At 41.1% G+C, this 11,372-nt stretch overlaps 1 protein-coding gene across 1 annotated transcript in view; it reads right to left on the bottom strand.

Moving 5' to 3' along the window:
• Positions 1-3,020: 3,020 nt before the first annotated feature.
• megf10 (multiple EGF-like-domains 10) overlaps positions 3,021-11,372 on the bottom strand; it is an 86,134-nt gene continuing 77,782 nt past the window's right edge. The window contains exons 23-25 of the mRNA XM_078271396.1: positions 11,054-11,098; positions 9,342-9,548; positions 3,021-7,786 (exon numbers count right to left, since the gene is read on the bottom strand). Coding sequence (XP_078127522.1) covers positions 7,626-7,786; positions 9,342-9,548; positions 11,054-11,098 — 413 coding nt within the window. The 3' untranslated portion in view covers positions 3,021-7,625. The remainder of the gene's footprint in view (positions 7,787-9,341; positions 9,549-11,053; positions 11,099-11,372) is intronic.

Raw genomic sequence — 11,372 nt, 5'->3', positions numbered from 1 at the left:
ACCAGCCCCCCTCCACCTCCCAACACATTTTAGTTAATGGGCCACATCTCACATCTCCAGTGGGCCAGACCAGTAGACCTCTCCAGACAGATCAGAAACTTGATCTGCCACAGAATTTCTTGTCAGCTTTCTGCTCCGACAGTGTTCTAAGGCCATTGTTGGAAAATAATAATGTTACGGACCCGGGAGAGAGGGGTAATATTCTGAGAAAAAAGTCAGACGTGTCTGTAAACTCATGGTATATAAAGGCACCGCGCTTGCACACAACAGGGTGTTCAACACCCCCCGCTTCACTTTTAAAAAAAACATGTTGCTACGTTTTGTCGGGGCTGAACATGGCCCTGTTCTGCCAATCTTCCCAGCTCTTGTCACATGACCAATTTGTAGGCTCGTTGGAGATGAGCCAGGCCTGTGCAGAATCGATCACCTGTGATCACCGCCCAATGCATGATCTGTGTCCGCCTTGATCCCGACTCGCTCTGACGTCATGCACACATGGGCAATGATAAATCACGAGATTTCGGCAGCCGCAGGTTTTAGAGCCAGGCGCCGCAGTTGTTCTCCACCCACTGCAAGACCCAGGGCATGATGGGAAACGCCTGGCTCTCAGCTGATCTAACAGCTGATTGGTTCAGAATCGACTCAACATGATGACGTTTAAATCAACTTTTTTATTGGTTTTGAATTGGAGGGACTTTAAATGCTTATTCTGTACAGAACACATGTAGTGTGGCTGATGGTGACGTTTAGAAGTCAGAGAGACTAAATCTGATCAGATTACAGATCATCTCCAGTCTGTTATTATTAACATCAGTAACAGATCATCTTCAGTCTGTTATTATTATCAGTAACAGATCATCTCCAGTCTGTTATTATTAACAGTAACAGATCATCTCCAGTCTGTTATTATTAACATCAGTAACAGATCATCTCCACTCTGTTATTATTAACATCAGATTACAGATCATCTCCAGTCTGTTATTATTAACATCAGTAACAGATCATCTCCAGTCTGTTATTAACATCAGTAACAGATCATCTCCACTCTGTTATTATTAACATCAGATTACAGATCATCTCCAGTCTGTTATTAACATCAGTAACAGATCATCTCCAGTCTGTTATTATTAACATCAGATTACAGATCATCTCCACTCTGTTATTAACATCAGTAACAGATCATCTCCAGTCTGTTATTATTAACATCAGTAACAGATCATCTCCAGTCTGTTATTATTAACATCAGTAACAGATCATCTCCAGTCTGTTATTATTAACATCAGTAACAGATCATCTCCAGTCTGTTATTATTAACATCAGTAACAGATCATCTCCACTCTGTTATTATTAACATCAGTAACAGATCATCTCCAGTCTGTTATTATTAACATCAGTAACAGATCATCTCCAGTCTGTTATTATTATCAGTAACAGATCATCTCCAGTCTGTTATTATTAACATCAGTAACAGATCATCTCCAGTCTGTTATTATTAACATCAGTAACAGATCATCTCCAGTCTGTTATTATTAACATCAGTAACAGATCATCTCCAGTCTGTTATTATTAACATCAGTAACAGATCATCTCCAGTCTGTTATTATTATCAGTAACAGATCATCTCCAGTCTGTTATTATTAACATCAGTAACAGATCATCTCCAGTCTGTTATTATTATCAGTAACAGATCATCTCCAGTCTGTTATTATTAACAGTAACAGATCATCTCCAGTCTGTTATTATTATCAGTAACAGATCATCTCCAGTCTGTTATTATTAACATCAGTAACAGATCATCTCCAGTCTGTTATTATTAACAGTAACAGACTGCCCCGGCTGCCTGCCGCCTGCTCTCTTCCACTTTACAGGCGAGGCGACGCTCATCTCCAACGAGCCTAATGTTTCCATGATGACTATCCAACATCTGATACCACCACTGGAAAAAGTGGCAGACTGAGCCCATAGAAAATGTGTATTGTATTCGGATATACAATTTGTTTAAAATGAAAACAAGTGAAACTAATAATGAATGTGATGTTTTATTTTGTTGTAGAAGTTGTTCTATCCTATCCAATATTTTTTTTAGCTTAGTTTTATTTCTAAGCAGATTTTCTAGGCTGTATTCTGATAAAATGTCACCCTCCCTGACTGGTTATTGGTCCCCTCTGTGCCACCCCACTTAAAAAATCCTGGAATCGCCCTTGGCTCCAACTAGCCCACACAGTGTTTTCGGTCCATGTATATACTAGGCATTACGGTAAGACTGGGTTGTGGTTTATTGGCATTTCTTTAAACCAATCACAATCGTCTTGGTTGGTGCTAAGCACCGGGAAAAGCTGTGGTTCCGCTTTTCCTGGTACCGGAGGTTAGAAGGCCAACACAAAGAAAGAGGAAGGGGACGGACATCCGGCCTAAAAGAAGGACATTCGGCGGAATTTCCGGCGGCAACGGAGCAATCCCGTAAATGAAACGTTGTTGATATAGACTAGTTAAAGTTAGAATATCCAGCGGTCAGTAACACACAGTGACTTACACCTAAGGTATTGTTTGCCCCCCGCACCTAGCTGCACAGCGGTCGCTTTCTGGTGAAGCTGTGTATTTATGTTGAAAGTGTGTGTGAGCAGACGTTAGAATAAAAAAAGTGCCTTTGTCTGTGAGCGACTGCCTTGTCTGTGTTTGTACAGAGAAAACTCATGGTGGCAGCGAGTCTTACTACAGTATTATTTTCAAAATGCCGTTACAGGTTTCTACCACACCCTCACATTTTGTATTTCTTCAATGTAATTTGTTTTTTATGTTCTGTGAAACAAATAAACTAAACTAAACCAAAACCGGTGTATTAGTTGCTTGCTTTGACCACCACTGTTATAGTTATTTTAAGGTATAAAAAGTTACATGTTTCTTAAAGATGAACATAATAGTGCCAAGTATAGTGCTGAACAGAATCAAACATCTGCATATCTGCAGAGAGTATCTTGCAAACTTGCATAAAGTGCTCATAAATATCACAAGACGCCAAACTATTTCACCATATTATGTCATTTTATTCCAAAGCATTTGCACAAACAGCACTATAATAAAAAACAAAAAAAGCATAATTGAATCCCATTGTGGCCTGTGACAGGTGTGCAGTGGCAGCTTGAGTGTAAATGATTTCTCTTCTGGAACTGGAGGATTAAAGAAACAATTAAGAGTCAAGAATTTGAATGTATTTGTTAACCCAAGCATTCAATAGATCTTTAGTGGTCATATAAATACACAGTACTCTGGCAGACTAGAAAGAGAAAAGATTACAAAAGAAATGCAGTATATGTAGGATAAGTTTCCCAGTTTTCATTATCATTGTATCAGTGCTAAACCAAATGCCACGTTTGTTCCAGTTTTTTAATTTGGACATAAGACGCTGGGTGATGTAAATATTTTTTACAGAACTGATTTAACTATATACATTATTTTACAAACATTTCAAATGAGCTCAGAATAGCTTAAGACTGTTTGCTATTTTATGCAATTCCGAATACAGAAGAGACAAAAAAGAAAACATAGAATAATTCCCTCCCTCCTGAACATGCATGTAAGACTAACCCTACATGAATCAGACAGATAGGAGTTGTAGCCCCTCGCCAGGGCCTCCTCCAGGAGCGAGATGTGGGAGGGGAGCGAGACGTGGGATGGGCAGCGAGATGTGGGAAAGGGGAGCGAGACGCGGGAGGGGAGACATGGAAAGGGGAGCGAGACGAGGGAGGGGAGCGAGACGAGGGAGGGGAGCGAGACACGGGAGGGGAGCTCGCCGGCGAGCGTTTGGTGGCCGGGCCTCAAACCACGGGGCTCAGCCGGGCACAGCCCGAAACAACAAGTGTGTATTGTTGTATTTTGTTGAATGACATGCATTTTTGGATGCAGCATATACATAAGTATTTGTTTCTTTTGTAATAACATTAAAAGAAAGAGGTGGGCCAGGGCAGGGTTCGGTTGGACTCTGGCATAGTACGCATCAGTGTGATCGCTAAATGTGCCCGCGTCTGGTTGCAGTGTGAGTGCAGGCCAGTGGGGGAGTTTGGAGGGGGGGACAATTGGGCTCTGGCACGGTTCAAGGCAACTGGGCCAAGTGTGAGTACGCCCTCAAAAGGCCTGAGAGACCGACTGGACTCTAGCTCTACTATGGAGAAACCTAGAGGTGGGTGATTGATCTGATCCAGTGGCGCTTTGGTATTGGACTTCTGTGCTAGTCATGGATCGGGTAAAACAAACACCATGTTCGAGCATAGGGTGGTTCATAAGTGTACTTGGTACCAGAACACCCAATGTGCAGAACCTCATCAGTATATGAGGAGAGGGGAAGAGAGCTAGGGGTGCAGAGAAACTTTATATTAACCCTTTTCCACTGCAGAAACTAAACATAATTTTAAGATTGTTGCTTAGGGAATGCAATTTGGACACTATTCAGGAAGTGACACTCATTGCAAAGTTCAGGAACTTTCAGGGGTTATCAGCAGCGCTGTTAAGGTCAAGAATATGTGTCGTAACCACCCAAAAGAGGAATAACAAACCAGCATGCCCAGGCCCTCAATAATATGTAGTGAAAGGATGCGTTTTAGAAGGAGCTAGAGTTATCAGTTAGAAACCAAAATCTGGACCAGACTCACACAGCTAAACAGTGCAGGGCAACATTTAAATAATAAAACTAAGATAACATGAGCACAGAGGAGCAAAAACAAACTATAAAGTACTTCAATGCGCTATCTGGGCTCTATTTTCCTAGCACTGCCATGGAATCCTTATCAGAGTAAACATCTTTACACAAATAAGAGAGAAAGTCAATTACAATATCAGTTGTCCATTGTTGTATGTCCCAAATTCGCTTACTTCTGTGCTTGTAAGTGTACATATGAAATGTCCCAACAGCGGATATACAGGAAGAGCATAGTATTTATGCCTCACAAGGTTCTTAGAAGTTTAGAATAGAAGAAGCTTATGGTCAAGAAGTGTATGGGTCAAGTTCTTGCAGTAGAAGATGGCCTCTTGTTGCCTGTCTCACATTATTAATGAAGCAGGCCTTGCTTTTGCATTTTTTTAATGCTACATATCTGAAACATCTCGTTTAATAAATGCAGTGGAAACAAAATATATAACATGAACCAAAGATTTGCAAGGTTCTTAGAAGTTCAATTTAAAGCATTGGTTCCCAAAGTGGGGTCCTTCAGGGTGTACTACTGGGTCCCCAGCAAAAAGGGAAATCCTTTTTTCACTAAAGTTTTGACTATAATAATAAATAATAAGTACCACAATGACAGAACGCCTATTATGAATGACTATTTTGGTCTTTATGAGTTTCATACACTTTCTATAATAAAACTAAATAAAAAATCCTACCAGATGGGGGACCTTGGTACGAAATCTTATCAAAAAGGGTCCGTGGTCTAATTTGTGTCTGTTTAGGGGTCCTTCACGTGAAAAAGGTTGGTAACTACTGGTGTACAGCCCTAAGTTATGGGCGCCTGCAATAGAAAAGGGTTTTAAGTGTCTCCTCAACAGTACTAGGCTCATCCACTCATTGGTTGGATTCCTACGTGTGCCGCCACCTAGTGGTAGAGTTGTTCACCATGCTGCATGCTCTGTCTCCTTTTACATAGAACTTTAAATAATGTTTTCAATAACACTCCATTCATGCATAAAACAAAGTTAGTCAGTACAGCAACACAATGAGCAAAACAATGCATTCAACTTATTTTCATTAGAAATACATCTGGATAAAGGGAAACTGTGATAAGAATTTAAACATTGTAAATCATTCAGTGTCAGGGCCTGTAGCCTCAATTCTGTCATTGACACATTTTACCAATACCAATTTGAAGCTTTAAAATAAAGTGTGTTCAGTGTAATTACTGAGTAACATCACAGTGCTTCTTGTGGTATCTTGATTTGGATTCTGCCAACATTGTGACTGGATGTTGATATGCAAATCAAACGTGGTGCAGCCCCGACCAAGTGAAGCGATGAGGAATACCCTATGCAGGACCGCGTTGTACAAGACAAGGGTCACATGACAAAGGGAGACAGGTGAAAGTGTCTGCAGACTTGCTAACTAGGCTAACAATAGGCTACTGTAGAAAGCTTGTTGGGAGACTTTCTTTAAGCGGGGGTCACACAGATGACATTACACCTGGCTGAGATCTGATCACAGTGTGATTAAACAACTTGCAGATCTTTGAACTATGTTGATAAAAAATAGTATTTAAATGGAACTTGTAACTTTAGTTAACTTAAATACCAACCCAACACTGACTATCCCAAATGATCAGCAGCTTGCCTCTACTACTCTACCTAATGAAACTTTAACAAACATCTAATCTTTGATACAATTGCCAATATTCAATCCAATTAGCCATTTTTCAAATACTGTTGTTACAAAAATAGAGATTTGATGGTATTGAATGTTTTACACAAACATCATAAAGGCTTCAGTATGCTTGAAACAAAGTACTCAGATCATTTAACAGAATCTGAAACCAAGACATTGATTGCATCCGAAATTCCATACTAACATGCTATTTAGTAGCCTAGGCTAAAACAGTATGTGAGATTTAAGTACGTCCGAAATCTTAGTATGAAACCAATAGTACGTGAATTGCATACTATTTCCAGTGAAACGTTACAGTATGCAAACACCGGACACTACGCCGGCATCAGTATCCCACAATGCAATGTGGTAGTAACGACAACGTTCATAACAGACAAAAGGACAGCAGCCAATGAGCTTAATTTACATTTTTACATATCAAAATCTGTGATTTTGTCCCCTGCGACTATTGGTCTAGTTGCTTTCCTTTTTAAGTAATTTAAGCGTTATCTGGCGATGCCGCTAGAGCGGAGGTCGGCAGGGGTTACCATGGTTACGCGTCTCCAACGGCAAGGAGGCCCTCAAGAAGTGACGTTGAAAATGACAGCTTTGGTGTGTCCATTGAGTATGTAGTGCTTAGTATGCGATTTCGGACGCAACCAGTAACTTTCCGAAAAATCCAACAATCACGTCCACTTTTGCGGTGCGAGGTGTGCGGAGGTATGGAAAGGTATGGAAAGGTCACTTTTCATTCATATATACTACCAAGTGCAACGCCACAAATGCTTCGCCACCATCTGTGTGTCATCACCATTAGTAGGATCTGTCGTGTCGAGGCTGCGAGTCACGCAAAAGACAGAGTTGTTGGAGAGAGATCAGAGAGGCAGTCGGACAGAGACTGTGACAGCAGGCTTTTTTTAACCCACCATCGAGTGTGGCCATTTGGAAGAGTTGCTGTTAGCAGTGGTCAGACAACACATCATACGATCTGCTTTGTTCAAAGCATACTCAGGCCATAGCTCCCAGACATGTGGAATGACCTAAGAAGTAGCAGTTTACAAATTGCTGTAAAAAAAATAACAGCTATACCTCCAAATTAACCTTCAAACTCTTGTATACCCACTTTGTTCAGAAATAAGTCATGGTACATAATTACGGTCGTATAACAGCGAGAAAACAAGTGAAAGCATGTTGTGGGTATATAGTGTGCCTGTTGGTGGAACAGCCAGTGCCAGAGCTGCAGACTGGAGGTGAGAGCTAGTCTCTGTGCTGAGTCTCTGTGCCATCATTCACTGTCCAGCTCCTTGTCCTGTGGGGAGGGACTCTCTCTGGCTGGCAGGAGGTCGTAGTGACAGGGGATGTGGCTGTTCTTCGGTAGATCGTACGGATCTTGACCAAACTGGCCATTGTTGTCTCCAGTCAGCTGAATGGCATTCACAGTCGGCTCTGAAATCAAAGACAGGCGTTGTTGGCAGTTGCAGGAGGGATAAAAGTGAAAGCTGTAAACTTAAAGGAACAGTCCAACATTTTGAAAATTTGAGTAGCACTAGCCTAGCCTCATCGGCAGATGCTGTGGATTTTGTTACTGTTCGGTGAGGTGGGAAGGTTGTAAGAGCAACGAGCGGTTGTGTGTACCGGCAATCCGTTCTCACTTGTTAAATACTGACGTTTGGTCAGTGTCTCTCAGCGTCAGATACTGACGCAAAAATCACCCTTTAGCGTTTGTATGGAACGCACCGGGCAGAGCAGCAGCTACGTGACGCTTGAAGATGACGTAGTATTAAGAAAGACAACGGTAGAGAGTACGAAAGACCAAAAATCCATGTAAGGAGGTTGGTTAGGGGAGTGGATGGGTCAAACAACACAGGACTTTCACTCAGGAGACCGGGGTTCATGTCCTGTCCTTGTCCCGCGTGTCACTGAAACATACATTTTGTAACCCCACCCACCATCTTTTTCTTTTCTTAACTGTACCGTTCTTGTGCTGCATGTTGGTTAAACGTACGTCCTAACCCAGAGCGTCAAAAAGTGATGCCAAGAGTCCTGACCAAGCGTGTCTAAATATGACACTAAAGGAGACTTTTCGCGTCAATAACAAACGCCAAACCTGACCAAGCGTCGTTTTTTGACGTGATGGGAGTGAGAATGTGTTGGTCCCGGTCTGCAATCACTCTCCCGACTGCAAACCGGTTTTTGACCCTTGCTAGCCACATTGGTAGTCCTATTGGCCGGCGCAAGGAATAGGGGACTCTAGCCGCAACAATTAGCATCGCCGACGTCAAATCACTTTCTAATTCTATTCGTCATTTATGTTTACAATCTATTTAGAATTTTGTGACCCTTGGTTGGTCTATCCTGTACATGCGACATCTATTGCACATCTGTCCGGTCTGGGAGACAGATCCCTCCTCTGTTGCTATTCCTGAGGTTTCTTTCATTCTTTCCCTGTAAATGTTTTTTGGGGAGTTTTTCGTTACTGATTTGAGGGTCTTATGTTGAGATTGTAAAACCCCTTGAGGCAAATTTGTGATTTAGGGCTATATAGATAAAAATGACTTTACTCGACCACTATGTAGTTCATGCAATTGAAGCATACCCTTCTCCACAGCACTGGGGAGGAGCGTCTGACTAGTCCACACAGCATTCTGAGATGGGAGAAAAACGTGCTCTGGTTTATTGGCATTTCTTTAAACTAATCCCAATCGTTTTGGGCGGCACTAAGAGCCGGACACAATGATGGTGCCTTTTGAACGTGTGTACATTCAAAAGTAGTTTTAGTCGTGCAACAGATAGTCTAGCTAGCTGTCTGGATTTACCCTGCAGAGATCTGAGGAGCAGTTAACCATAGTCCTCACAAATCCACCGGAGTTTAGAACGCCAACACAGAGACAGGGGAAGGGGACGGATAGCTGGCCATAAATGAGGGACATCCGGCGGAATTTCTGGCGGCACCTAAACAATCCCAGAAATAAAACGTTGTCGATAAAGACTAGCTCCTTACCAACTTCGTACACATTCCGGTTATTGGTCGGGCTGCTGTTGCTGATCTCGGCGTAAGGTGAATCCCGTCTGGCCGGTGACTTCATTTCCACGTAGCCACACTCTGTGTTTTTGGCTGTCAGCAGGGGAGGGTCCTTTATCGTGGCGTATGGGTTTTCAGAGCTTTCAAGGGAACAGGAGCTGGTGTGATAGAGCGTGCCCTTCAGATCTGGATAGCACGGGCAGAGGAGTCAGACGTCAATTCCAACAATCAAATCAGCAGTTCAAGATGTATTTGTATATGATAAGATATCTTTTTTATTTACGTGTCATGCCACTAAGTGGCCCATCCCACACGGAATTACATGACACCAATACAAAAGTCATTTCACCCACAGCTTCCGCTCAAATGTCCACACACAACATACTCTACTTTGCGAAAAATAAAGAATAAAGAATATAGAAAACATATTACCGCAGGCGCAGCCAACTCACGATAGTGTAACCCATACATTGTCCAACTAGAACTAAATATTTCATACATAAAACATAAATATAGACACAAAAATAAAAAAAACAGGGAATGTCACTTCCAGACTGAAAATCATTGATACAAAGCCATCTTTTTTTTTAACACATGCTTGTCCTAAAAAAAGTCTGCAAATAAAAACGCTTTACCAAACTACCAGATCTATATCCTGCCTCATCTCTTTTACTTCAACTTTGGTAAATAATTGCAATCTTAAATCATGATAATATGGACAATACAAAGCTAAATAAACTGCCTTTTCAATTTGATTGAGATCCAATAAATAACCCAGTCTGTCTGTCTTCCTCAGTGCAGGACCAATGAGGATGCTGCTTGAGTCTTTTGAGGCCCTGGGGGGGTTTTGGGCTTGTATAATAGTGTGGAGTCATAAAGTAATATAAATGATGTTGACAGTTTCTATTTTCTTACACATTTTAGTGTTATTTAACACAAACAGTAATGTAAAGTATGAGTTTATTATTAAGTTTATTGTGATATGTATTCCTTTATTAATGGATAAGGTATCAGCAGGTTTTGGAAAAATACCTGTCTACAAATGCTCTATATACATTTTTGTGTGCATTCATTATACAGAGATCGACATCCATCTACTATGGAGTGCTCTGGTATAATATATATATATGTATATAGTTTATATTGAAGTTTAAGCTCTAGCTATCAAGGATGTAACTTTGGATTCAACATTGTGGGGGGGTGAGTGAGATCTCCAACTATCTAGGGAGGTCCCGGGACATGTCTGCATGGATTGAGAAAAGGGACGAGAACAACAAAAAAATTGTTGGAAAAAAAAAAAATCTAAAAAAACCCGACAAAATATAAAAAAATATTTGACAAAAATGTCAAAAGGTGACAAATGTCCAAAGAAAACCAAAATAAGCAACAAAAAGGTATTTAAAAAAAGCAACACCCCCGTTGTAGCACCCCCATCCCCCTGCAAATTACACCTATGCTATCTATAGTAATGGAAATGTGAATGTTATGTATTTATGCCTGATTTCATGTGGAAGTTGATGATTGGTGCAGTAAAACAATCACCTCCTACAAAAGATGGCTTCTCAGGATGGAACACCGTTTGCCTGAAGATGCTCTAGTACCCAGACCTTGCCACCTATTAAACTTTATATATATTTGCAAGTTAGACAGTGTGCGTGAGTTTCTTTGCAACTTATAAGTGCAGGACCTACCTCGTAGTGATCTCCCCATGTATCTCCTGTCAACTCCGTAGGCTCCTGATATGAAAACAAAATGGAAAATTAGGAAGGTCAGTGAACGGTTGAAGCAAACATTACATAAGAGACTATTATGGCAAGAGCAGACTGGGATTTTCTAAAGAAAGTGTTCATATCAGTATTAATTAAGAACTGTGGTTAGAATAGAGCAAAAGTCTCCCATCCACGCCAATTTAAATGCAAATCCAACAGATTTGCCAGTAAGGTGTTGTCAGATTACTACACATCTCCATCCACAGCAGTGGTATTGTGGAGTAATATCTACCTATCTATT

Source organism: Sander vitreus, chromosome 16, assembly GCF_031162955.1.
Source record: "Sander vitreus isolate 19-12246 chromosome 16, sanVit1, whole genome shotgun sequence".
Lineage (NCBI taxonomy): Eukaryota > Metazoa > Chordata > Actinopteri > Perciformes > Percidae > Sander > Sander vitreus.
Note: the sequence above shows the minus strand (reverse complement) of the source record. Positions and strands in the feature narration are given on the sequence as shown.